Genomic DNA, 27,728 nt, shown 5'->3' with positions numbered 1-27,728 from the left:
AAATGTTCTGAAGACAAATCAATGTTCAGGCAGCCTAGTTTATTTTATGCAGAAAGAGAATTCTTAACAATGAAGTATCTATGCCTTACTCATTACTACAGGGTTTGTTGGGTTTTTCTTTTCTTTGAAGTTGTTTTATATTCCACTATGGGTCTACCCCAACAACTGAACCAGACAAGACCTTTTATTATTATACAGCAAGATGTTCAGGCCATTTCTTACTGCACTCTGAAGACAAGCAAGCTGTTAGTGCAGCAAGGGGCATATACATAATAATATTTCAAGCATTTCTGCTTAGATTTCATGAGGCTTAAGGGAGTCAGGACTAAATAACTGGATCAGCAATACCTATACATTGTTGAATGCTAAGGGGAAGGGCTATAACCACCCTACTACTCAATTTTTTTTTTTTACATGTTGCAGATGAGTCCTTTTGCTTCCCTTAGCTTCCTACAAGTTCTTTCTATTTTGTGATGTGACAAAGCTGAGGTGTAAGTCTTACTTAGGAACAAGTATCCTGTTTGAAGTAGCCTTTAATTAGGGAAGAAAAGTTTGCACAAAAGTGCAATTTATCAACTCTTATTTGCCTAATATTAGACCCAATTTTTACCATCCATTCCTTCATTGAGAAGCCTGTTCCTTTCAACAAAGTCTCATGTCAGGATAACATTTTTTTACTAGATGTGGGATAATCAGCATTACTGCCCAATAAGCTTTCATGAGCCAGCTGTGTCCCTGCTGAGGATATTGACTCTGGAACATACTACTTCCAAAAACTTAAGCTGCCTTGGAAAAAGTCTCAAGCCTCCACTGAGTCAGTCCAAAACAAAAACCAGCCTGAATGTCAGATTCTCATATTCCCAGACAGATCAACTTTCCCATCTATTTTTAATAAAGACAAGCCTGAAGCTAGAAAGCATTCAACCGGAACCCACTTTCAACTCAGCGAGTTGTAATAACTCAGATATCATACTCCCTAGTTATACAGCTCACCCTAGCTCTAAGTTTTCAGTAGCCATAAGTGATTTTTCACCTCTTGCATGAAGGTAAAGAATTCCCTGAATCTAAAATTGAGACTAAGAAAGCCAGTTAGGTTAACATGTTAACTAGACAGAGCAGTAACATACACACTACGGTGATTACTTTCTCACTAGATTCCAGAAAACCTGTGCTGCTTTAAGGTTTGTAAAATATTCAGACTGAAGAAAACTGATTTGGATAGCCTGTATTGTTGTTACAGAACTACAAGTGCTTTAGAATTTTTTTTTTTTTTTTTTAAAACTCTCAACATGGAGGCCAGAAGCGATTGTTCCAATTATATACTCCAATCCCCGGCACAAAGACAGGCAATAAAAATTCACTGTGTGAATCCTCAAAAGTACCATAGAAGAAGAAATATCAGAATAGACTAGCATCACTTGCAAGTCAAATTCAAAGTTATAATTTTAGATAACTTGGCAGTTAAAGTTACAATAGCTGTCCACACCACTCCTTAAATGTTTATGCTTTTGTGTAAATTAGCTCTAAGTCAGATGTTTCTCCACTGCTTTAAAGCCACGAAAAAAAAAAAAATGCATCTCAGTTGACTTTATTACAGGAACTTCTTCAAATCTAAAAATTGAAGATTAAAAAAAAAAGTCAAGCAATTCAACAGATTATCTAACTGCATCTGAAATGCCTCTTTAGAAGTCCAAAATTGCACAGAGCTGCAATTGCTAGTTTACCTGTGCACATATCAATTAAGGCACACATGAACCCTACTGGAAAAGAAATTTTCCTGAAGTTGTGCTGAAGATATGTCAGTACATGTAAAAATGACAAACTTCAGACTATTTTCCCCAAAAGTGAAACTACGCTAATGGTAACTGTTGTGTCTACCTTCTATTTACTGCATAGGACTAATGCATGCTCTAACAAATAAGCATTTAAGGAAAAACTAGAGTAATGCATATAGGGGTTCTGCAGATTTCTGTTTACTTGTTTTAAATGACTGCTTCCATCCTTAAACCAATTTAATATATACTTCTTATGATTAATTCAGCATATACATTTATCAGACCAAATATTATGACCATCTCTAATATAGTTTGGTCAATCACTGCAGGCAGAAGCAACAAGATTCAGTTTCAGGTTCAAGACTATTCTGAATAGTTACATTTTGGTTTTCTAAACGAGCTCAAACCTTACTAAAAGCTCGAATACAATCAGGCTTAAAATATTGTCAGAAAAAAACTACTGAAGAGTTAAATTGTTCTCTGTAAAAATCATGTGGTCTTGAAAACACTGAGCCTCTTTTCTACAAGCAACTAGATTTTCAGCCTCTGTATCCCATTTTGAAGTGTTTAAAGAGTCATCACATTTTTTTTTAAACCTAAGAAAACCCACTGAGTCCGAATTAGACTTATTTCTCTAGACAGTATATGGAAGCAACAGTCACTAGTTACAGGTTTGTGCACGCCACTACAGTGGAAGTTTTAACATCACAAGTTTTTAAGTTATCAGACCAAGCCATTCTGAACAAGAGATGTATTCATTCCATAGCATTTTGGAAGCCTGTAGCATTCTTCTGCCGAATGACAGAAGCCTAGACTAACTAATACAGTTTAAATCCTCATCTCCATTTTTTCTGCTCCTAAAACAAATGAGATTAGTGATACTAGCAGTTACAAATTGGTTCCAGATTTTCTGTGCAAACAGAAAGCAGCAACAGTACCTTTCACATGCATATGACTATACATACATGGGATTTTGCCTATATAGACTGTCTTCAACTCACAGTCACAGTGCTGAACTCTTGGAAGGCATACATTTTACTCCCATCACCAAAGCTCCCTATATATTAGCTACTTACAGAGAAAATGGGCAGGGTGAACCCCACTGTGTAGAGGACAGTGGATGTGATGGTACTGTCATGGAACGGATACTTGATGCTGTCATCATTACAGAAAAAGCCTCTCTGATACGGTTTTATTTTGGCCAAGTTTAGAACACCAAGGGGTAAGCCAGCTGTTGGGGGAAGGAAAACAAAAAACAAAAACAAGAAATACATGTGGTTAAATAAAAAAAAAAAAAAAATCATTTTTAAACATGCATGGAGGAAGCTACCAAACATGCAAAACTCAAGTTTCCTAAGTATCATGCAATGCACACACTTACCAAATCCTGTTTATAGAAATTTATCTCTTCTAGAAATCTACTTCAGAAGGACTCTGAGGTTGCCCATCAGATACAGAAGTTAAGAACAGACTTCAAAGTCCTTTCATCAGTAAGGTGAGTTGCCACACACTGAGCCAAGATTACACTTAAGGAAAGCATTTGTCACCCACATGACTGAATAGTTCTTGAGGGCAGGCTGCCTTTTGTACCCCCTCCTTCGCCACCACCCCATGACATTGCCTTGTATCTGAATTACCAGCCTTGTTCTATACACTATAATCTGGCTAGTGTTTACAGAGAAGACGACAAAAATACATACAGATTTTGTCGTAGTCCGGGATTTAAAAGTTTTCATGCAAGTAGTTTTCATGCAGGTAGCGGAACAAGAAAACTGCAGAGACACCAACAGGAAACAGGGACAGTGAATGGACTGCATCTGAAGGTAATGAGATTTGTACTTTAAGAGTTGCATTTACACAGCTTTTGCACACTTTGGAAGATTTCTGCATGAAATAACTAAGTTATTAACATGCAAACTGAAACCTGGGTACAAGTGATAGCTCTCTGAACTTACACTGTGTGACATATTACCTATTCCCTCTCTTAAAAGGTCACTTCCACTATACTGGCAGTCATGCCAAAGAAGTCATCAAGGCCTCTGACAATTACATTCAGGTCTGTAACTTATTTCTGACAAGAAGAATCAGCTAGGGAACAGACATTTGCGGGAGCAGTGACCTCAGGAAACCCAAGTTTGTCTTTTACTCTACTTTTTCATCCCCCCCATTTTCTTTGGTCCCCTGAGCAAGTAACGGACAGTGGATAAATTAGGCAATGCTGTAAGAACTGCAAAATCCCCAAACAAAAAACAAAAAAGTAGATTTTGGTTTAAAACAAGGTAAAAAAGGGCAAACTAAACTTTTTACTTTCCCCAACATCCATGTAATATGCAATTCTGCATATAGACACTCTATACGTAAATGAGGTAAGTGCGATTATTGAAGCAGAAGAGACTACTCATGATATAAACAAACTGCTGTACTGAGAACAAAAAACATTTCAATGAAGTTCATGTGATCAGAGATTGCTTTGATTTCTGGTGACACTTGTTAAGACTATCAGATAAGTCACTTAAAGGGGTTTTAAATAAGCTTATTTCTACATACTTCATTAGAAGAAAAGACATCAAGAGTGAAACAGTAGGAACAGAGTGATAAATCCTGGCCCCTTCTTTGGGCTGCTAAGTCACAGTGCAAAAGCTCGCAAAGTGCATATTGAAACTGTGTATGTACTTGGTAATACCCCAACTCCTCTTCTAAGAAAATTGTTATGGTCACAGAAGGCAGTTTGCCAGGAATTTAAAGCCTCCTATGGAGCAGAGAGGAATTTTTTCCACTTAACATCCAAAATCCTAAGGACTGTTCACTGCCTTAACAACTGGGGATGCTGATGCAGCAAAGCAGTTCAGCAGATGCTTACCATCGCCTACAGCAAAACTGAACAAGAATGCAAACATGCTTGTTCAACTTTAAGCACAAAGTTATTCATGAAGTAGGATGACATACCTTCCAATCAACTGCATCTCAAAGGTCTCTCTCCCTCCTCTGCTTTAATGATTGAGAAAAGAGCTACAGCTTGACAGAATGGAGATGGCAGAAGTAGCCAAAACAGAAGAATCGCAGCCCTTCAAATACAAAGGGGGCCACACTGAAGACCTCGGAAAGTTCACTGGGATCTAAGGACATTGCTGTATGTTCGCATGTCTGGAGCCAATTTTCAGCTCCACTCAAGGCTATGGCAAGATTCCACTAACATAAGTCAGAGCCCAAGTTTCCTGTCTTTATCTCTGCTATTGCATACCCAGCGTCAGGATGATTTGAGTGGCAAAGCCATTACCTATTTGATACAATCCTATCTTCTCAAACAGGTCACCAGATTTTCACATGTGGAAATACCACATTCTCATGGTTAATTTAAACAGCAGCTTGTGTTTTGCAGAAGTTGACTACTTAACAGACATACCTCTTTTTTCCAAGAAAATCTGCTACAACTCAACACCTAGAATTTTTCTGTTTCATTCAATTACATTTTCAGCCTTCCAGCTCAACCTTTTTTAGCCAATATTGCTCAGTTTTTACAATAAGATTTTGAGGTGTTTTGCTTTGGTTTTGTTTCTGAGTTTAAATTCATTAGGACAGGCTGTTTTGTTTTTATCAGCTGAAGTATGATCTCTAAGTGCTCCAGTTCAGAAACTACAGGACACTGCAGCAATTCACTTGCAAACACAACAGAGTTCTTAGCTTAAAAATTCCAAATTTCTTGCCACCAAAGTAGACAGATTCACAGTCATGGGTCATGTGTTTTTTTCAAGGAAGATTTCTTTAGGAACTGGAAGAGAGCTATTACATGAGTGTACATGAAAAAGAGAAAGTACCCTAGGTATCACAAGCAGTGTTTTAAGCCTACCAGCAAAACAAACAACCAGTTTGAATATGAAGGGGTTTTTGTTGTTGTGTAACTGCAGCACGAGATAATTACTCACTCTATAACTTTGTTAAGGCAGAAGCTTGAGGGCTTTTTTTTTTTTAATTGGAGAGAATTCCTGACAGTAAGTGTTATGCACTCAGTTTTCATTAAACAAAGAGGAAAGGAACTCAAGATTTAATTTAAGCTTTCTTTTCTTCTCATTAAATAGTCTTCTTTATGTGAAATTTGTTTATAAAAACTAGTTTGAGAGAACTTTTACATAACCAGCAGTTATCCAAATTTTTTCTGGTGCCTATACATTTAAATATTTCTTCGTACATTTTTGTTCCTTTTACATCTGTTTCATTGAAAGAAAAGGATGCACCTTTTTGTTAAATCAGATTGATGTGACTACATTATGCAATGCTTAGAAAGTACTTTAAAAGTGTGTAAACTAGAGTTGGAATTTAGAAATATGTTTCTACTTTCAAACATGAGATTCTCGGAAGGGGGGGAAGAGGAAAAGCAGCAAAGGGGTCAGATGAGAACAGTTTCACCAAAGCGACTGCAAAATTCATTCGTATAGTCCATAGTAAAAGAATACGAGAAACTGGAAGTCGGTTATACATCTTACACTAACTGTCCATTACCATTTTTTACATCACTGTTAGAATTCCGACTGCAATCTAAATGATGCACTGCTTTCCAGCAGTGGAGTAGAAGACTATGTGAAATGGTGTTTAGTTCAATGTTAACCTACCCCAAACAAGTAGCAGCATTTTTACTACTGCTTATTTTACAGGGAGAGAAGACAACACTTAGTGCATATAAGCAAACAGTCCTGACGTTTTCACTGTAAGAAAACAAACAAACAAACAAACAAACAAAAACCCAAAAACCCACACTAATGTACATAACAGGCCAGTATTGCCATCACAGGGGCCAAGCATCTCCATGACCTTTAAGCAGGGTGACTGTACACTGGACTTCTGAGGAATGCACATATGTTCAGTTTCATTAGCTTCTACAAACTGGAGGAAAGGGTGACCAAGACCTACTGAAAGATTACTAGGCTAAAACGCAATCTTGTAGATCAACTCTCATGCTTTGTCCTCTTCACAACGTACCTCCTCTTCCTTTTTACCTAGCCAGTACCAGCAGTAACCTCTGAGGGTGCTCTTGTGATCTAAGTAACTTTGTACCTTAAGGGACCATAATGGCTCAGCTGTTATTCATATTCTCTAAAGCACCTTCAGCTGTAAAAAAAGACTGTTCCTTGCAGTTCCCCATGCTTCAGACTTAGAATTGGAGTTTCTCTATTTTCCATTAAAATTTGTCCAGTTGATCTTGTCAAGGACTAGTGACCAACAGGTTCTGGGCCGTTTTGCTAGGTAGTAGCAAGAAACAGCAGTCCTCTGATCTGGTTTCTCTCCCCTTTCATTATAGAAAGAAAACAATTTGATCACTCAAGTGCTCTGGAACTGGCCCATCCAAGATTTTGTAAAAGACTGGGAGGCACTTCTCCTGTAATGCTCATGCAAACATACTCTGGCTAAGCCCAAAAGCTACAGCAGTAGTAACAAAGTTGAACAGGAAAAGAGACTGCAGAGATTTGAAGCCTTTACCTATGAAAGAGAGGTGAAAGCTTCACATATATGGACAAGAATAAAAGTGCACAGGAAGGAAAGGGAGAGGAGAGAGGCAAGTCTGATACTTGAATTACTGAGCAGGGGATGCAGGGAAGGAACAGCCTTAAGTTTTTGGCTAGAACTGTACAACAGGGCAACAAACATTTGTACAGAGTGAAGCTAAGCTAGCTGAAATAGTTACATGGGGCTATGCTGAGTTCACAAGAAGTTTCCAACTCTAATTTGTAGGTTCAAGCCAGTTGTAGTGTAGTTTCCATTGAAAACCTACGGATAATTCATAGCAATATCAACAGCCTTCAGGGAACTCGTATTTAATCAGATCTGGCTGGACAACACAGCATGGCACAAAAGCCTGTAAGGAAGGAAGGGAAGTCCAGGCTGGGAGACTAGGCAAGAAGTCACTTCAGAATGGTTCTCCACCCACAGGAAGGGAGTATATCAAGAAAAAAACAATACCCAAGGGAAGGGGGAGGCGAAGTGTTCCCTTGGAAAAAAGAAAAAAACAAAAATCAACAAAAAACCCAAGACTGTTTAATGAAAAATATGTTATTTGTTACATTTTAAATAATTTTTTTGAAGATGAAAAAAAAAAAGTAATTTAAGTTCCACAATTTATCCTACAAATGGAAGCACTGGACACCAAACTATGATCTTTTTATTTTTACAACGTGTGAAACACTGCACTATTATTCCGATTTGTGGCATTTATCACACCTATAACTTTAGAGTTAGGTGCTTAAGTTTGGAGGCATAAGGAGTTGGATTCTGATACTCAGGTGTCCATTTGGCTTTGCTAGCAAGCTGCATGGGATATTTTTCCCTAAACAGGGAAAAAAAACAGCATTTATAGCTGAATTAGCCTCTTTTACAGCTGGCAGTTGCCATAAATACTTAAGATCAGTAGGGAATATTGTTCAAGAGGAGGTAGCTTCAAGGTCTAAAAATACTGTGTGTTCTACTTAAAACTTATGAACATTTTCCTAATTAAGTCTATGGACACAGTTTTAGATAGGTCTTCCATTTTAAGACTATTTAAGTTTTATATCTGAAACAAAAGAGAGTCTTGAAGTTTTTAATCGTTCCAAGTTATACTGTACCATCTAGTTCAGAACCAAGTGTGGTGCTCAAAAAAACCTGGCTATGCTTTCAAGAGCACCTCAAGACAACCTAGACTGTCCTGCCCTTCTCCCACCTCTAGCCATCCACTGCTATCCCCTTCCTTGCCACAGCACTAGCTTTTCACACCAACCTGTCCAAAAAAAGAAAAAGCCCATGCCCACACAACACAGGTTCTTCAGGAGCACTTGCTCATCTGGCCAAGTGCATGACTCTTAGAGCCAGTGTAAAGGACAGAATAGGAACATGTAGCCAAGGGTGTGGAAGAAGGGAGAACAAGGACAGTCTGGCCATAGTTTCAGATCAGCTTAAACACCTGCGAAATTGTTTCCTGGTCCGTGGTGCCTTCTCCTCCAGTTTTAAGCAGTTCAAAGGAACGCACTATTTTTTGTAAACATCCCTTAACTAACCCCAATTGGCCTCCTCATCTGTGGAAGCAACCAAATCTTCACTTCAGGCTCTGTGCCATCTTAAAAACTTGTGCTGAATTAGTGTTTCAAGTTCTCCAAGACACACAAGACTCCTACCTGGTCCTCAATCAGGAAGTTCTTCTCATTTAAACAAACAAATATCTAGAAACTGGGAGAAAGGCAGTTACCCTTAAGGGAGCCTATGGAAGAGGAGAACATTCTAGCTTGATTATTAACCAAAGCTTTTTCCTCATCCTGTACTGAACTCACACGTAAGTGCTAATTAAGAGAAACTGTACTAGACTAACGTGAGACTGAGAAGAATTTTTATGTTTCTCTATACTTATCCTGAAAAATAGATTCAATGCATTCTGTACTTTATGTGCTGACAGAACGGCAGTTTCAGCTTTTGTAAAGAAATCCACAATCTACAGTTAAGTTGGGGGGTGTCAAGCATGAATTCTGGCTGTATTGGAGAAATAATCTCTGTAAAACAACAGCAAATGACAGCCTCAAAAAAGCTCAGTTATTCAGCTAAAGGCTGCTCATTTAAGAAAAAGGTACTTTTCATAGCTTACATTCTTATTAGAGAGATGATGCTGTTAAATAACCCCACAGACAAATAAATAGCATCATTCTGAGCTGAACCTATACAACTGGTAATTACTCCTGAGGGCAACAGAAAATTTAAGCTCTCCCACGCTTTTACATTTATTTTTGCTTTTATTTTCAGCCAGGACAACCATGTTTGCTTTCCTGCTCATTTTGCAATGTACAGTCTGGGGGAAAGTAGTATGCAAGAGATTTAAAGAAACCGAGACAGGTCAACCTCACGCTGCTGGGAGCACCTGTAAAAGACTGTTCTTTGCAGAAAAGCAGATGTGCTGAAAATTTCTTTCCACAAGCAGTCAAGAAAAAGAATCAACACCTCTTAGGCAGGAGGTTCTGGGAATACAGAAAACTACTAAGAGAAAGAAGAGATTAAAAAAAAAAAAGAAAGTGTTTAGATTTGACACCTAAAGGTGAGGGATGTATAAGAGAAAAATCAATATACTATTTATTTTCAGTAGCTGAGGTGAGTGGCTAGCCCACAACTCACCTCCTAGCCACTTTAAAGGACTTTATCTTACTTTTCTACTCCAAGAAATGCAAAATATACCTAATAACAGCACACTGATTGTTCTGATCAACACCAGAAGCTGTGCTAGGTTTCAGTAAACAGGATGTATGTATTTAAAAGCATGAACTACATTCTAATCTCCGTTACTATTCCACTTGCAACTATACACTACTTATATTTTTATTTTTTTGCCCATCTATGATTTGGCTAGCAGAGAAGCCATATGAGCAACCTGGGCCAGCTGACAACAGTTTCATTGAACAACTGCCTCACAATGTGTTACACTTTTGATTGAGCCAAGGCAAGGGTGGTGGAGGCAGGAAGCGAAGGAAACCTTCCTCTGAGCTGGACCAGCCTCGATAATGAAGAGTGCAATTTCTAGTCCAGTCATTTACTAACAAAACAAAATCATATTCTAGTTTCTCCGCATTCAACAGTTTAGTACTACATGGGAACACTAGTTCAGTTATCTACATTACCAATCCATTAAAACAAGTCACAACACTTGTTTAAAAATATTCATATAGGACAACTGTATTCTCCCTCCTATCTATATTTCAATCAAAAGAATGGACTTTTAGAAACACCAAGTACCTGTTAGTCTAAAAACCATGCAATTGTCTCTCCTGTGAGCATTTACAGAAGTACAAATAGAAAATAAAAAATGCAGAGGCAAGACAGTAATATATCCTAGCTTGCTCTATTACTTACACTGAGAAAAATATGCCGCTCAAGCAAGCCAGTCACAGGTGACAAGCAAAGGCTGTGCCCTGGGCTCTGCTCTGTTCAGGGGGCAGAGAAGGCTGAAGTTCACCCAGTGGGGCAGAGGTCAATTGCCCTCATTACTGACAGACCTAAGATTTAAGACCCTCAGACTAATAACCAAAGGACACTAGAGGTGGGGGGAGGATGGAAAGGGAGAGGTCAGCAGCTCCTTGTGTTGCAGTGCTGCTCATGGGGTGGGGAGGAATCCAGCTGGCTGCAGCCACAGCAAGCGAGAGTGACTTCTCCCACTATAACCGTTCCTGTTTAGGGGAAATTAAATATTTAATCACTGCTTGCATTATGTGCTCAGTATCATGTTCACTGTTAAAGGCTTTGACTGTATTGTCTACAGAATTAAAAAGCCCACAGATACAAAACTGTGCACACACCCCCAAGGATCAAGATCTTCTACATACAATCTACCTAAAGCGCTGGGCTTACAGGCAGGGAAAACAATACAGCAAAAGAAACTGATCAAGGCCAGCCGTTGCCAAGGCAGGGAGGGATTATTTCTTTTTTTATTGCAGGTGACACCAACTCTGAATGTCATTTAAGACCAGTGCTCTTTTAAACTCACTCCAGAAGTTATACATATTTTTCCATTTTAATCTCTGTTTTGTGGAAGTGCATGGCAAAAAGCTTGCAGAGTATTTCATATACAGCTACACGCCCTAAACTGAAATATCATTCAGTCTCTAGAAATATAATAGGCTATTAGTTGTTAGGAGGGTAAATGCTCATTTTCCAGTAAGTCTTACAAGCATAACAATATTTTACTTAAACAGTCTTCAACAAAGTCAGGCCTTAAAATGGCAGTGCTACAGAGGGACTCAGAATTTCCGTAAGATTGTCTACCCTGTCATCCACCAGAACGTCATTTTATACTGTACACACTGCTGCATGCCACCACGTTTAAGAGGACTATTCTTAGTTATCAGAACCACATTTTTTCATGGTACACTGAAGTCTGTAGTGTCTAACAGTACATTTTGAGAACATAAGCTCTGTACTAAGCTAGTTCTAGTTTAAATAGAATTTTAAAAGGAAAAATGAGAACACCCTATATATTTTAGAGCTATCAGAGCAATTGTTTTGTCCTGATTCAGAAGACCTTCTGAGAAGTTAATTTAACCAGAGTTTGTAAAAAATATTTATACAACATTGCCCTTGACACTTGAGTATAATGAATAATGCCACAGCATAGAAAGTCCTCCAGTACTCCTACAATAGAGCAGTTGTCGCCTTCCAGTTTCAGTAAAAATTATCAGCATTAGATCTGTGATCTTAGTTTCTATATATTAATGATTAGAGATTTCATTTCCTAGTGTTGATGACTGGAATCTTAAGATTCAAGAAGAGGTGGGAAGAATGACAAGTCTGCAAGCAGAAACAGTAACCTTACTTCCACTCCCAGGATCTCCATCAGCATTAGACCCAGCCACCATACCGGCTTGGAGTATTTTAACTGAATACTAGTACTGCAGTATAGGGTCACCTAACAAAACAAAATCGAAGCCTTAATTTCCCTGAGTCAGCAAAAAGCTACAGAACTCACTCAAGAAACAACAAGAAAAGGAGACACTGACTAAGAAGATTTTTGGAATTCAATGGGCAACAGCTCCTGACTGGAGCTATTTGCAGGGCTCAATCTCACTGCCTCCCTTCTGTATCTCACCATTAAATGCCCTCTTGACCCCTTAAGGACCATATATGCTCCCTTTTAAGTTGCTGCACTTCAGAAGGTTCCCTGGTTATAATTAGAAGTTTATTCCCTCAGGTCTTTCCACCACTAGCTTCCAAACCAGCCCCTTCAGCTTAAGGTAAGTATAGTCCATTAACCTTCAGATACCTTAAAATAAGGTGGATCAGCTTAGGTACGTATGTGTTCCTTATCATCCCAGTACTCCAGTTTCAGAGAATATTGCACCTACTGTTAAGTTTCAGTGACTCAGTCATCTAAGACTCAGTCAGAACAGGCTTACAGTGATCTGTAGATCTGCCATAACAGAACAAAGTCAAAGGGATGAAAATGCACTAAGATTAATTTCAGGAAAAAATTCCACCTTATTCTGAGAGGCAGAAGCTACCAGAGATGCTGACATTTGATATATAATCCCTTCTATGCTTAAGGCAAAAACTGAGCAAAACTCCTGTTCGGTACAGCTTCCTCCTTCCCTAGGAAAGGGATGATGTAACAAGAACCTATGACCCTTCTTCTATACCAGGGATGGCTTGCTTAACATCTCGAAGCTACCTCATGAGACCAGGCAACCTCCATGTGGCCCCTCTGAAAGCTTCATGATTAGCAGTGGCAGCCAAAGGGGAGGAGGCAATAAAATCTAGGCTAGGTCTAGCAAGATCCATTGTTTCATCAGCAGCACCACAGAAGTAAGGCTGTACTGATATGGCTCCTGCATACCTTTGGCTCCATTTAGTAGAACTGGGGTTTGTAGCCATTCCAAGATGGTTGCCCTCACCTGACATACTTGCCTTTTTAAATTTAAAATAAAAAAAGCTTTATTTTCCTGTTGCCAGATATCAAGATGCCACACAAGCAGATGCCAAAACCTGTGTGAAGTACAATACAAATTAAACTGACATTTCTGAGTCAGACTGCTTCTTGGTTACAGCTTTTGAAAGGCAAATCAGCAAAGCCTGTAACAGAGCAAGACCAGCCTATTAATGTTTCTTGTACTGGTTGTTTCAAATCCTGTGACTCAATGTGATAACTAAAAAAGTGTTTGATAAGTGCACCAGACAGTTTCAACATTATTTTTCTGTATCATATTCTGCTGAAGAACCTTACTTGGGTCTATTTTGGCTTCTATGTGAACAAGCAGTCTCAATTTTAAAAGCTGGACCTGACTGTGCTAGAAGGACTCAGGTACCAGAGAATCTGTCAAAAGTAGTTTGAAAGACACAGTGCAAGTTTATCAATAGACAGCCTTTAGTTCTGTGCCTCTGAGATCAGTCTCGTAACTTGGAAAGGAAAATTCCTCCCAGAAGGTGCGTCAACTCATTAGCAGTTGATATGAGAAGAAGATCTTAATATAAGTGGCACTGTTTTCTTCCAGTTTTTAAACTGCAGGACTACACCACTCAGGATGGAAAATAGCTGGTGTGTCTACTCACAGGTGGGACTGAGAGGTCTATTGCTGCAGCTGAACTGATTAGTATTTCCTGATGTAGCAGCAACTATATTGTTCCAACAGAAGAGTCTAAGAAATTATCTTAAGGAAATCTTGATTCTTCAAGACAGCTTTAAATGGTTTTAATTTTTGTCATAAAACTGGGCTAAAAATAGTCACTTGCTAGTCATCCATTATCTGAATTTCTAGTGTTTGTGGATTTTTCAGTTGTCTTCAGTCAGCTATTTTACCTGACTAAACCCCAAGAAGGAGGAGCTTCCTTTGCAGGAGAGGAAAAAGAAACAATCCCTTGAAAGCCCCCCTCCACCCCCCAGTCCAGCAGATAGAACAATAATCAAGCCCATACCAATGAATCTGACTTTTCTAAAGCCATACTTCTGTGGGTGGTATATCTTGCCAATAAGATTCTATGTAATTCTATTCAGCACTTTTTCTTTTTTTCCTCCCCATCATCCAAGGTGAGTTTGTTTTAATTCTCCTGGACTAGTAATTCTGGAAAGAGCATTATCAGTTGTCAGGGATAAATCCAAGTCACTTGGAAGACTACAAAGCTCAAGTTATCTCTCATCATCAGGTACCTTCCAGAGTTAGGTCACCTCTTTGTTCTACCTGCTTCTGTGGCTCCAACACAGTCACAGATAGAGGACTATCACAGCTTTATCCTGTCATCAGCATCTGGTCAGTGCAACCATGCTCTACACATAAAACTATACAGTAGCAGGCAACCACTAGCCAAGTCTTCACCTCCCCTCCCACCAGGGCTGTGACTGTGCAGGTTTCAAACCAAGATGCTTTTAGTCAGTATGAGCTCATGCGATCCAACTCTTTAAAACCAGGTCAGTGTATTGAATCAGCTCAGCACTGGCTCAACAACCACCCAAGCAACTATAAAGGTGAGACAGGACCTCTTCAACTATGACAGATGAGCTATTTTATCCTTTAGCCGTAGTGTGGTACTTCATTTTCTACAGAAAATATGTCAGAAGCCCCTTGCCTCCCATTCCCTTAAGCAAAGGTCACCACCTTCACATAAGCATGGTGCAAGAGCCCTTCTGCCTGCTTAAGGTTAACAAGTCACCAGGACTCAAGCAGCTGGTAAGGAACCTACCTCACTGCTGACAAGCATCTTCCTCTCTTATGCCAAAAGGAAAGAGCATAGTGCCGAGTTCAAGATTTGGCTCTTGTTAAGGCACTGGAAGGTGAATTGGGATTTACCCATTGCTGTAAGAAGCAAGTGCAAGACCTTCTCTTTTTGAGGCAGGGGTTAGCCAGAGTACAAGATACACTTTAACAGCAATACCTGGCAGAGCAAGAACCAGATTGCTGACTTTGAATAGTGTTCATTAACTAGTTGAGTTCTAACCTGAAGCTTTTCTGTAGGCTTCCTAGCAAGATAGAGAGAGCCTCTGGGTAGAGCATCTTTCTTTATGTAGGGGAAAATAAAAAGTGACTGTTGCCAAGAACTTTAACAAGGGACAATGTCACAACCAAAGTATTCAGTCTCATGTGTTTTGAGAAAGCACAGTAGGAGAGGGAAGATTTTCCCTGTTTTACATGACAACCATGTTTCAAATTAATTGAGAGTCAACTTAATGAGTATCATCTCATGTTACCTGGTGGACAGTGTCATTTGAAGACAAGCTGCTCTTTCACATGAACCTGTTACAGCTTAACAATGTATTCATGCACTAGAAAAAAGATTTAGCATCCACATGACGCAGAAAATAAGGATGGTGACACATCTGTCAGTAAGTCACAAGTAATAGCGGAGGAGGTTTTATTTGAACTAGGGCAATGGGGAAGTGCTAACCCACATAGGAGGCCTTCCTTGACTGAACAGCAATATCAGATGGCTGCCTTCAGTGAAGGCAAAAGTAAACACTCCCAAAAGCAAAGAATGGCACCTAAAGCAAAAACATTGTACAGGGTGTGCAGAGTTGTCCAGCCATCTCACTCTCCCAGGTCACATTCTGCAAAAGCAAATTCACCTGTCCTATACACATGCACCTGCTGTTTAGCATATTGCCCTGTATCACACAGCATTCCAGCAGTCTTTAAGTAGTAAGCTTAAAGTGATGCAAGCATTTAGTATTTCTGGGTTTAGTTCACATGTTCTTCTGTTTGGAAGACTAGAATTCTCCTTTCCTTACTCAGAAGTAGTTTCAGGACAAAAAAAAGAGAAGTAAGACTGCCAGTCTCACCTTCCCCCCCACCAGCCACCTATCAACCTTCTTTTTTGCATGGGTACTGCTTGTAGCTCAGGGTGCCTCAACACCCAAGTAGCAGATAGCCCCACTGCTAGAGAATGGCTGGGCAGCAGGGAAGTTTTCAGTTGGCTTCTTGAACCAGCACAGGGTAGGACATGGCGGGGGGGGGGGGGGGGGGGGAGAATATCCCTACACATACACCGAACATAACTAGAGTCTACAGCATTTTTAACTGAGTAATTCTTTACTATTTCCAACATATTGCAGAAGAGTGGATCAGAACAGTGAAGGGCCAAATTCTTTAAAAGACATCAATTTTTCTCATCTTAGATTGTACATATTATTGCATTACACCAGCAATCACCTATTGACAAGTACACTCCCTAATTACTTACAATAGCTTGTCAGTGATTGCATAGTCAGGCAAGGGACTAAAGAAACACAGTTCTGTTGTATTGCATCCCTGCAATCAAGTTAGGCAAGAATTGCAACAAGCACAGACCAGGTGCGAGTTGTCCTAGAGTCTAGCATCACAAAGAATTTTTTCCTTACTGCTCCAGTCACCTCTGCAGAGCTTACTTTAATCTGACTCGGTCTTAGCGAGAATTTCGTTTAAAGGTAAATGTATTTAGTAGTTCTTCCACCAATTACAGTAATATTACCATGGGTTTCCCAACTTTGTTCTTTAAGTGTTGTTTAGCTGCCTTAATGAAGGAGCCCGATTTGCAGTCAAACAATAGACCTGTAAGAGCAGCACAGAGTGTACGTATAGTGCCTAATGAAGACATCAGTCACAAGCTAACTGATTAAGTTATTCTAATAAGCTGTTATGTTTTGCATGACAAATTGAAAGTGTAATAAACCATAAGAATGAAGTCTGTGTGTCAGTGAAAAATAGTTTTACTGCTATCTAGAAATGTAATTCCATTTACACATCTGTGCCAGGCTATATAAAATGTCTCTCCTATCAGAAAAATAAGGAGGGACAAGTAACAAAAGTATGTCCTGCAGTCCAGGCCACTCCTGCTTTCCAGCAACAGAAGAAGTTGATGACTGTCTACTGTGCCGTACAGAGTAAGGGAGCTGTTGCCTGCAGCACTGCAGAGCTGCATACGGACATGCAGCACGCACACACCCAGCACTGCAGATCAGCGCACACACTCACAGAATGCAGATACAGCCTCATCACACTATTTAAGGACAGATACTGCAGAAATCTGCAGCTTTTTCTTTTTTTAGATTACAGGATGTGAAACTAGTTTAATGCTGAAACACAAGTATAATTTAGAAGGAAAGAATTATCCTGATAAGAGGAAGTGTTTTAATTTATTTTCTCAGGGCACCAAAGACTGCTTTCCCTGAATTCTCTCTGTCTCACTGGGTAGAAAGATGGATGAGGTAAGGTGTTTCCTTAAGGCCAATTAAAAGCAACCTTAGCCTTAAGTTTCAGACAACCAAACTGCTCTAACAGCTTAATGCCACATAAAGGGGGAAATGTTGCTCCCTCCTGTGCCACCTGCTCTTTCTTGATCTCCTTCTTAGCCTCTTACCTCTGCTCCATCTTGGGCCCTTGTCAGACCTTTCAATAAACCCATTTAAATAAATACCAAAAATCACAGTAAAGCTCTTTTTTCCCTCCTTTTGGAAGGAAAACTTGTGTTAGAAGAGCTGAACCCGCACAAAGAACGGTTTGACTAAAGCAGGGGCGAGTAAGTCACAGACACACAGAGTCAGAGTCATCTGCTTCCACTGCGGTGAGCTCACGGATAAGTCAGGTCACCGTAACTTGAAGTGATATCTTTAAGGGTTTTTTTCTGTCCAACACTGCTGAGACAATGAAATTAATTTTTCTTCTGCATCTTCACTTACTATGGGGAAGGTGCAGGCAGGAGAGGGAGGAGCAAAAAGGCAAGCTCTGTATCAAGTGACTGTAAGAGTTACCTTGGGGATCATGAGTATGCTACTGGTAGCCCTTTTTATGGTAGAATGGGCTACCACACCAAGACTGAGAGTTCAGTCCTCAACTGAAGCTGGTCTACACAGTTTTAAACTTTCAGTATGACACAGATAAAGAAGTTTTCTCTTGGAGGCTTCATGGTCTCTTTAGTCGAGATTGATAACTAGATATCAGCTTATCAATACCTGCAAGTCACTTTATCTGGGCAGTTACCTTGGTCATTTGAGCAGATATCAAAGTGCACATTGGGGGGAAGGGCAGGGAAAAAGTAAGAGTTAGAATCAAAGTCCACAATCAACAGGAACTATTCTTCTTACAGTAAAAAAAAAAAAAACAAACAAAACAAACAAAAAAAAAAAAACCCAAACAGATTCCCCCATTAGACACACAGACTTAAGACCTATGTTCTTCTAAGGGCCTGTCTCAATCACATGGGAGCCACAGAGAAGAGGGAGAGAATTTGATCCTATATCCAGTATCTTTCCCATTCCTACACTTACCTGTTTTTGTCTCACCTAGAGTTTCACTGAAACCTGTAACTCAATGTTTTTAAAGCTGCAGGTGTCAAGAGACTTCATGTTATGCACTGCCTGCATTTTTCCCACTACTAGCAGGAAGTAAACAAGCCCAAGGGAAAATAAAGCCTGTCAACCCTCCAGCACACTGAGGCATCAGGTTAGGGCATCTGTGATCCAAATGCTATACGGGGGCAGGGGAAGATGCCTAAATTGGTATTACACTGCAGGGCAAGGTCAAGAATCTACTCCCTAGGTAGTAACTCAGCACAGGAGCAGGGAGAAAGCCTCATTCTCTTGGCTGGAAAACCCTCAAGTCATATGCCTCCTACAGTCTTAATTTTAATATATTTTGTTTTCCTTGATTACTCAAGATTAGTTAGGATATGCACATATGCTTCAAACAGACCAAAGTATACATGCAGTGCAAACTTTTGCCTGATTATAAAGATTTTGTAATGACAATTATCAAGAGAGACAAAACTCCTTTACTGGCCATAAAGACAGCATGGAAATTTAAGCCTTGCCACAGCACGGCTTTGTAAAACTTCTGATCTGAATAAAGATTGCTCCTACTGGACTACATGGGTCCACTATCATCCTCCAAAAGCTCTCTCTCATGTGACATTTAATCAGAGCAATGCATCGTTCACCATAACTTTGTTCTTTGGTGCCATTTAGCTACAGGTACCGTTGCTATTCGAAGCATCTGGCAAGACAAAACGTTGCTCGTTATGTTCATACTGATGTCAGAGTAATCTTCAGCCAAGAGGGACTGTATGAGCCAGACCTGCTTGACTAAACACCACCCACTGAACATGACGAGAAAGCGCTTAGATTTATTCCTGAAGCGCTGCTCTCATTTGATTAAGAAGCGAACATCCAAAGCTAACACTTCCTAAGGCTGACCAAGAAGCACAACTTCAGGCACCGAAGATACCTCCCAGCCTCTCCACACCCAGAGGTCCAGAGGAGTCACAGCTCTTTACTTCCCCATCGCTGGCGATAACTAACATCGTTACTCTTTGCGTCGCGTCGCTACACAGGAGGAGAAAGTTCATGCAAACTGACAGGACACGGTGCAGTTTCAACAGAGCTCGGGACCGAAACAGAAGACGGAGGCATCGGGAGGGTGCCAAGACCTGGGCTAGCCACGGCAGGCGTTCGCGGTGCGGCGCCGCGTGCTGTGGCTGTCGGGCTTCCACACGCGGCCACCGCCGCGCCGGGGCGACGACACGACGCGACGCTCCAGCCCCCGCGCCCGTCCCGCAGGGGCGCCAGGCCGCCGGCAGCACCTTCTCGTAGGTAAGTACCCCGCTTCGCTTCCAGCCTCCGCCCAGAGCATCGGTTTCGCCGAGACCGCGCACAACTGGGACCTTACAAGCCCATCTCTCCTCCACCGCACGGCGCCCACCGTGCCACCCCCGTTGGGCGCTGGGGTGAAGGGTGTCTCCCGCCACGCCGGCCCCCTTCAGGGCAGCCAGCCCCCCCGGCCACCAAGGGCAACGCACGCAGCCCAGGCTGCGGACACCCACCTCTCCCAGCACAGGCTTTTGCCACAACCGGTTTACAGCCGACAGAAGGGGCTGCGGAAGGAGGAGCAAGGACATCAGAGAGAAGAGGGAGTTCCAGATGTCAGTGGGTAAGCGGCAGCAGCCCCCTCCCGCTAGGACTCTTCCCTTCCCAGCCCGCGGGCCCCCGGGCGGCAGCGACCAGATTCCTCCGGGCGAGGGGCGGGAGAGCCGCCGGGGGCGGCGGCGAAGGGAAGGCGAGAGAGAGGGAGGGGGGCGAGGGGACGGCAGGCAGCGGGGGAAGCGACAGACAGGCACAGCGAAGGCGCAGGCTGGAGGAAGACCCGCTCCGGGGTGGTGCCTGGCGCCGCGGGGAGGGGGAGGCCAGCATGCGATTAGCCCGGTGCCGTGCGGGGAGGGGGCGGAGCGCGGCGCCCCGGGGACGGCTCCCCTCGTCCGCCGTGCGTCCCGTCCCGTGTCCCCCCTCCCCTCCACCCCGACCCGCCGACCTACCCAGCACCACGCAGATCACGTCCAGCGCCACGAAGGGCAGCCGCGTCCTGTCAAACATGCTGGCAGCGCCCGGCGTCAGGCGCGGCGGCGCGGTGACAGCCTCGGCCCGAGGGGCGGGAGCGGAGCGGAGGCGGCAGGGAGGGGCTCAGCCGCCGCTAGGCGCTGCGCTGCGCTCCAAGCCAATGGCGCCCGCCCGCCCCCCCCCGCGATCCCGGCACCGCCGCAACCGCCTCCCGCACTGCGCTACTGCCACCGCTGCGGCGCCCACCGGGGCTTTAAGGCGGGCGGGCGGGCGGGGGCTGGGGGGGGAGGGAGGGAGGGCAGGGCGGGCTGGCGGCAGCGCCTCCGCCCGCCCCGACCTGCCGCCGCCGTGACGCCCCACCCGGCGGCCGCGCTTCAACGGCAGGCCGGGGCCGACCAATCGCGCCGCGGCCCGCCTCCCACCCCGCCCCCGCGGCGCGAGCCCCGCCGTGCCAGGGGGCGCCCTGGGCTGGGAGGGGCGGCCGCGGCCCCCCCCCCCGCCCGCCCCGCTCGCTCGCCTGAGGCGATGGCGGCGCCTCGCCCCTCGCCCGCCGCCCGCCTGAGGCGCGGGTTCCCCCCCCCGGCCCCCCGTGGTCGTGGGGCTGCCGCAGGGCCAGCGCCGCCGGAGGGAGTGCTGCGGCCGTCACCCGTGCTCCGCCTTCACCTGCCTGCCCGGCCCCGGCCCCAGGCAGTAGGGGCCGGGGAGCGTGGCCTGCCCGACCCCCACCCGAGGGGCTGCCGGGGTGACAAACGCCCGGGAGGGGTGTCGGTGGCGCCCGGCCCGGGCCGGACACGGGGACTCCAGCCTGCCTGCGACAGAGCTGGGGTGGGGGGGGGTCCTCCGCTGCAAGCACGGGGGCTGCTTTTGGTTTTTGTTCTCTAACAAGGGAAAAGCTGTTTCCGCGTCTGGAAGAGTGCTGGAAAATTGCAAAAGAGCCGAGCAGTTGAGTTTCAGCCCAACCCAAAACAATCTTTTTCCTTGTTAAAAGCTTTTATTTGGAAAGAAAATAGTGACCAACACGAAAGAAATGTTTTCTGCATAACCACATTTTTATTTTAGCAGGATTTACCGCAAAACAGACTTTATTCACCAGTGTTGTTAGTGCTGTTGGGCACAAACTTATCACTCACGCCGCTGAGCACATCTGTGTCTTGTTCTAGGTAATTGCAGGTTGGATGAGCGGCGCTTCCCACACTCTCAGCATCAGGCATAAACTTTTCTGTGATTTCTCATGTAGTCCACCCTCTAATTCTGTAAACAGCTTCACTTTGTATTATATCCTGAAGGCTGAATAACAGGTTTGGCAGATCAACAAGGGAAACAAGTTTTTGAGGTGGAAATCCCTCGCTAAATATGCTGTGTCTTCAATTCAACCATGCTGCCTAAAAAGGTACATAAAGCACTTCCATACAGAATATATAAAGAAGCTCTACGTAGCAGCCTATACAGGAGTTCCCGATTTCATCTCAATGCCTGTGAAGTGTCCCAGCTACAGATCAATATGGGCAGGTCTGGAGATTTAAAACGACCCTTGATTTCTGTCAGTGTAGCGTCATTTACTGAGCGCATTTTCCTTTGCAAGTATTCTGGGATGGTCTCGTGGAGGTAGAAACTCCAGTGTTGTCTTAAAATGCAGAAGGTAATGGAAAAAAATTGGAGCAGGACCTGGCAATGACAAAAACTGGGCTTATCTTTGTCAGAACCGCTGCTGAAAGAAAAGTGTGCAATCTAGCTCGGGTCCTCACAAAGCAGGGGATTGTTCAGAAGGTCTTAAATCAGGAGTAGATAACATGCCCAAAATTGCAAGATGGTTAGAAAAAACAGAAGGCAAGCAATGCAAACATTCCACACACAATTGACATAATTGCTTTCTTCAACCCAAAAGCATCACGTTAATCTTGTTTGGGCTAAACAGCAAACAGCTCTCCTGATCCACACCCCTCTGCAAGTAAATTAGAGACCGAAGAGATTGCGCTAATTTAAATGGATGGCTTCCCAGAAGAATGTAAGCAAGATAGTGATTACACTTAAAAACACCTGGAAATTGGGCTGCAGCAGCACAGCATTCACCAACGAGAGGAATTAATCATGCTTTATTGTCTTGCAGTTTCTACATCTCTGTTTCACCCCTGAGATGTAGCTCGCCTGAGGGAAGAGGCATCTCTGCAATCTTCTGCCAGAATTCAGGAAAGCAAGCAGTCACCCGGTTCCTCTCCAAACTTTCCATTGCACAAGGAATATGAGCCTCGCTGTTGCAACCCTGTTCCCACCACTAGGCTTGCAATGTCTTGGAAACCCCCCGCTGAGCACAGTTTGAGGGATTAGGTTAGCACTGCGCCGTTCTAGGCGCTCAGAAGGCCTTCATAGGCAGACAAGTATTAACCATGGAAGCATGCCAACCCAAGCACTTTCTGCCTGAATTACTACTCAGGTTAGCAAAACCCTGCATTACTCCAGGGCTGTGTTAGTATGAGTACTGCATCTTCAGATATGTTGTTCTTTCACACAAAAAGGTTATTTTGGTGTAAAACTGAAGAGAGGAATAAAAACCCCTGCATGCTTAAGCACCTTTAACAAATAACACGGTATCTGGGCAGCAGCAATGCCCAGGGCAGCAGAAACGGCAAACTGATGGTGCTTGATCAGACACCTGGAGCAGTTCCTGAGGAGTTGGAGGATGTTCAATTATAAACAGAAATAGAAATCATGTTCAGCATCAGTTGGAGGTTTGGGGTTTTTTAAGTATACAGCACAAATATCAGAGCTTCTAAATTTCATTTTCTCCTGGTAGTGCGAGAGTTTTGTAGTATCTTCTGACTTTGTGGCATTTTCCCTGTCTAGGCTTTGCTTGGTATCCCTCCCTTGCAGCAAGGTGCTCAGATGTCCACCATTCTTAACCACCATATTGACCCAGTGATGCCAAGAAAGATCCACTTGTATGCTTCGCAGGGTCTATGCTAAAGAACACTTTTGAACCCAGACCCAAGTAAAACAAAGGCAACAGACACAGCTCCTAAGCTGTATTTTATGCCTTCATTAAATTTACATTTTAAAGTAGTCTAATATTACTCTCTAGAATGTAGACTCTCCTAAATATCTTCCCCTCTCACTTATTCTCTTGTTTGGTATGGTTATTTGGTCATTTTCTTTTTTTTTTTTTAAATTGTATCTTTTTGTTTGTTTAATTGAGAGCAGTGAGCAGCAGAGAACACCAAGACCAAGGTAAAGCCCTGTTCATTTCTTTGTTTTCTTCTGATTCTTCTAGAAATCATGATCTTCAGTGTTTTGCCCATCCTCCTTAAAAGTTTTGTGTGTACTAAGATTAAATTCTCAGGAAGTTTATCATCAGTCTGAAGTGGTACTTGTATGACAATTAATTAGTACTGACCCACCAGGACTCTTAACTGCAATTAACATTCATATACATCAGCAGCTGTAGTAAATGATGGGACTTTCCTAGGCTTGTTTCTCTGTCGGTTGATCTGGGGTGGGAGTCAATAGCTCTGAATGAGCTGTTACTACTCAGGAAAGGGATGAGAGGGTCACGGTGGATGGTTCTGGGAAGCTATCCTCTGGGTGCTCAGTGGAGAGATCACCACGCCGACCAGAGCACTGGGAATGCTGTTAGGAAAGACATCGAGAGCCATCTGTCAAGTATCATTATGACACGTTCCTGTGGCAATCCCACATCAAAATGGCTAAGTAGAAGCAGAGAAAGCTCAAAGCAAGGCAAACAAGATTTTTTGAACTTGTATACAACAGCTTCAATGTAAGAGAAACAGAAGTGGATTTTTTCAACATGGAAAGGGAATGATGGGAGAGGAAAAGGCTTTACATATGAAGTACAGATCTATAAAACCATGAAAGGTGTGGAGAAGGTTAAATGTGTAACAAGCATTCACTGCTTAGTATCAGATAAGAACTAGGGAGAACCTATGTAAGATATCAGACAACAGGACTCCTTCTTTACATGAGAATATTGTGGAATTCATTGGCTCAGGTTGCTGTGGGGCGCAAAATTACAAAGCAGCCAAAAGGCACTAGGTAAATTCATAGGGGATAGGTCCACTGTTAAACAGTGGATCCTTGTAGTTCAAGAAATATCAGAACTGCTGATTTCTCACGGTTAGAAAGATCTGCCGGGGAAGAGCCATTCCACAGGGCCTGTTTGTTAAACTCCTCTAAACATCTGCTGCTGGGCACTGTTGCACGGTATTGGGCTGGATGGACTTGATCTGAATCAGCTCTTCATATGTTCAAAGCCAGTCAATGGCCATAGTGTAACACCACAAAATACATTAGTAATAGTTAGCAGAAGTGAAATAGTTCAGACTTGTTTGTAATGTTTTGTCAGATTCAGACTCTGGTTATTTAGAATTCATCTGCCAAAACACCTCTCATGCAGTAAGACCTACAGAAGAGGACCAAGGATGAAAGTCTGCCAAGATGGCCCTCCTGAATTTCTCTTACATCATTTGTCCAGGGCATATGATTTGCCCCTTGCGAAATGACACGTGCTTCTGCAGGTAGTATTGAGACCTGGACCTCTGAAGTTAGTTGATGCCCCTTGCACAGAATGTTTCAGGAAGCAGAATTTAGATTCCACCAAATTATCCTAGCCTCATATCCCTTCTTTTGTTTGGTCTGGCCTTTTAGTTGTTTTCTGTCTTTTGCTCCTATGTCTCATGTTTGGTTTTTAATAAGGGAGCAGTGAGCAATAAAGAACATTTATATTTCTAATAAACAAAGCATGAGGAGTTTCCTGTCTTCTCTCCTTCAATTATTTTCCCTTTAAATACAGTTGAGACTTGTTTGGGTACTTCACCCCCACATTGCTATTGAACTGTGTTGTCTATTCACCAAAAAGCTCCTGATGTCAGACTGACTTGAGATCGACACCTATGGCAAGTTCAGATCCATGGAAGGGTTCTGGTCCCCCAGTTTTATGTCAAAGTTACAAGAGCATTTCCGCCAGAGCGATGAGGCCTGTTCTAGTAGAAAAGACAGGTTATTTCTACATTAGCCACAGAAATAAAGAATCAAGCAGACATCACCAGACGGCATAATAACATAAATTTAATAGTCATGTCCATGTAATGAATGAAAATGCATTAAAACCCAAGTGCATAGCTTTATTTGTATATATTTAATAGCATGTATCATACAGCCTCAGAAGATCATATAGTATATTCTAGAAAAAAAACACTTCAGGCTACGTCTACACAAGTTAATTAAGTGGGGCCAGCACACACAAAACAGGTACTGGCACATGATTGTCCGTACTACTTACGTGTTGGCTGACAAATGGTGGTGTTCAGAACTAACTAGTGCAGGCCAGGGAGCGTTCCCCATGGCAATTTTGCATGCAGCCGTTCTATTCTGACAGGAAGAAAATGCAGCTGTGTGGCCATCAGCTATGCTCTACCAGTGGGCCTTAAGGCTAATAAACTGTCCGTGTTTGCTCTTTATTGGATTTTATTATTTGTTTCAATTACAGATATTGCTCTGAAGCAATAATAGATTCTGAAAGAACGAATGTCTCAAGGGCACTCACAAAATGTTCATGGCACTTTTCTTATTAAAAAAGTCTTATGATTATTGCAAGTTGGAGTGATTTAGGGGCTACAAAGATTTGTGCCCTCTGGCTTCCGATTTCCCCTCTCTCTTTTTCCCTTCTTTGTCATGCTTTCCAGTCAAACCAGCTAGCAAAACAGAGGTAAGTCTGGCAGCAGTAGGAATCTCAAGAGATGAACTTCAACAGGGTAAACCAGTTGCCAATGATATAGCAAAAGCACCCAGTTTTGACCCATCACAGACCTAAAGCAGTAACTCAGCCTCCTGTGCCTGGTTCCGTATGCATTTGGATATCCAATTCAACAGGTAGAAGAAGATAAGCTTGAAGGAAAATGTGTGTCACTGCACCTCTTCCAGGTACATCTCCACATGCTTCACTGGCTGATCAAAGCTGTGCATCCAGAGTGCAGCAGCTAAGGTGTCTGCTCCTGCTGCTTGTCCCTCCTTGGCAGCAAGAGTCCCACCCCTGACACTGTACTTCAAACAGGCAGCAATCTGCACCGAAACCATTGCGAGGCAGGAGCTCCCAGTCCTGTACCACTTCAGGGTGGCTTGGCTACCAGTAGAAGTACCCCTAGAAGTACAGCATGGGAGCAGACAGGAGCAGAGACCCGGTGAGAAGTCGATCTGAGGTTTTCTTCTGACCCAATTCTTACGCTGCTGCTAGGTGGATGAACCGCCTGACTGCTGCCCCTTCAGTTCCACATGTCCTCCTCATTTATGTTGAAAAGTCTGCAGAACAGCAATGGTCCCTTACCACGTACGTTTCCTAACACTGTGAGTTGGGCCTCCAGACGTTAGTGTAATACTCATCAGTCATATTCATCCAAAACTACACTCCGAAGCTGAGGCCAAGCTAATATAACCAGAATGGCTATGGAAATATGTCTGTAGCGGGCCTTTTGCAGCATTGTTAGTAACAGTATTATGCTGTTACAGTTGTCAATGTTGCTTTTGTTTGAGCTCCACAAATTTGTGATTTTTTTTTTTTCCAGTGCCACAGATCCGAAGGAATTTATTCCCAAGTTCATAGCTCTTTGTTGTTGTTGTTTTCTTAAGACATTATAAATATATTGGATAAAATTCAACCTTGGACACATCTCCTTGCACTGATATAATGCAGTTACAATAGCCTAGCGCATAAATAATTGCAACTACAAAAATAAATTATGAGGGGCCTTTGAAAGTGAAATAACAATAGGCAAAATGTCACCAAAACCCTCAAGCTGGGAGAATCAAGTAAGGCAAAAAGAAACCCACTTCAGTATTGACTGTGGAGCACATTTATTTCTTGCATCTCTGAATTACTCTTCAGACCATGATCAGGGTCAGTTCCTGCTCAAAACAAAATTAAGGGTGGAGGAGAATAAATCAACAGATAATTGCAACATTAATTATTTAGACTTCCTCTTCAAAGAATTATGTGAAGATTTGGGTCTTAATACAATCATTATCTAATGAAAGCTTTTGCCTCTCAATCTTCCATAAAATAGTATTTGACTCCTTGAAATAGTCATTAGAGTTGAACATAAAAAGCCACAGTTGAAGCTGCTCCAGCATAAGAGTGTTCAGTTACTGAAATCACTTCCTCTTAGTTT

General features: G+C 42.6%; 1 protein-coding gene and 1 long non-coding RNA gene across 3 annotated transcripts in view; one reads left to right on the top strand and one right to left on the bottom strand.

Moving 5' to 3' along the window:
* PLPP1 (phospholipid phosphatase 1) overlaps positions 1-20,891 on the bottom strand; it is a 69,370-nt gene extending 48,479 nt beyond the window's left edge. The window contains exons 1-2 of one of the 2 annotated variants that reach the window (XM_030003420.2): positions 20,535-20,888; positions 2,852-3,006 (exon numbers count right to left, since the gene is read on the bottom strand). In XM_030003420.2, the coding sequence (XP_029859280.1) occupies positions 2,852-3,006; positions 20,535-20,592 (213 nt within the window). In that variant the 5' untranslated portion in view covers positions 20,593-20,888. Of the gene's footprint in view, positions 1-2,851; positions 3,007-20,534 lie in introns of both variants that reach the window. The other variant, XM_030003421.2, reaches the window with a different exon arrangement.
* Positions 20,892-21,390: 499 nt separating this feature from the next.
* Positions 21,391-25,316, top strand: LOC115337517. Its single transcript, XR_003922173.1, has 2 exons — positions 21,391-21,946; positions 22,664-25,316. It is a non-coding gene; the product is annotated as an uncharacterized LOC115337517 (long non-coding RNA).
* The last annotated feature ends 2,412 nt before the right edge of the window (positions 25,317-27,728 follow it).

This window comes from Aquila chrysaetos, chromosome Z, assembly GCF_900496995.4.
Source record: "Aquila chrysaetos chrysaetos chromosome Z, bAquChr1.4, whole genome shotgun sequence".
NCBI lineage: Eukaryota > Metazoa > Chordata > Aves > Accipitriformes > Accipitridae > Aquila > Aquila chrysaetos.
This window is presented reverse-complemented; position numbering and strand designations above follow the sequence as displayed.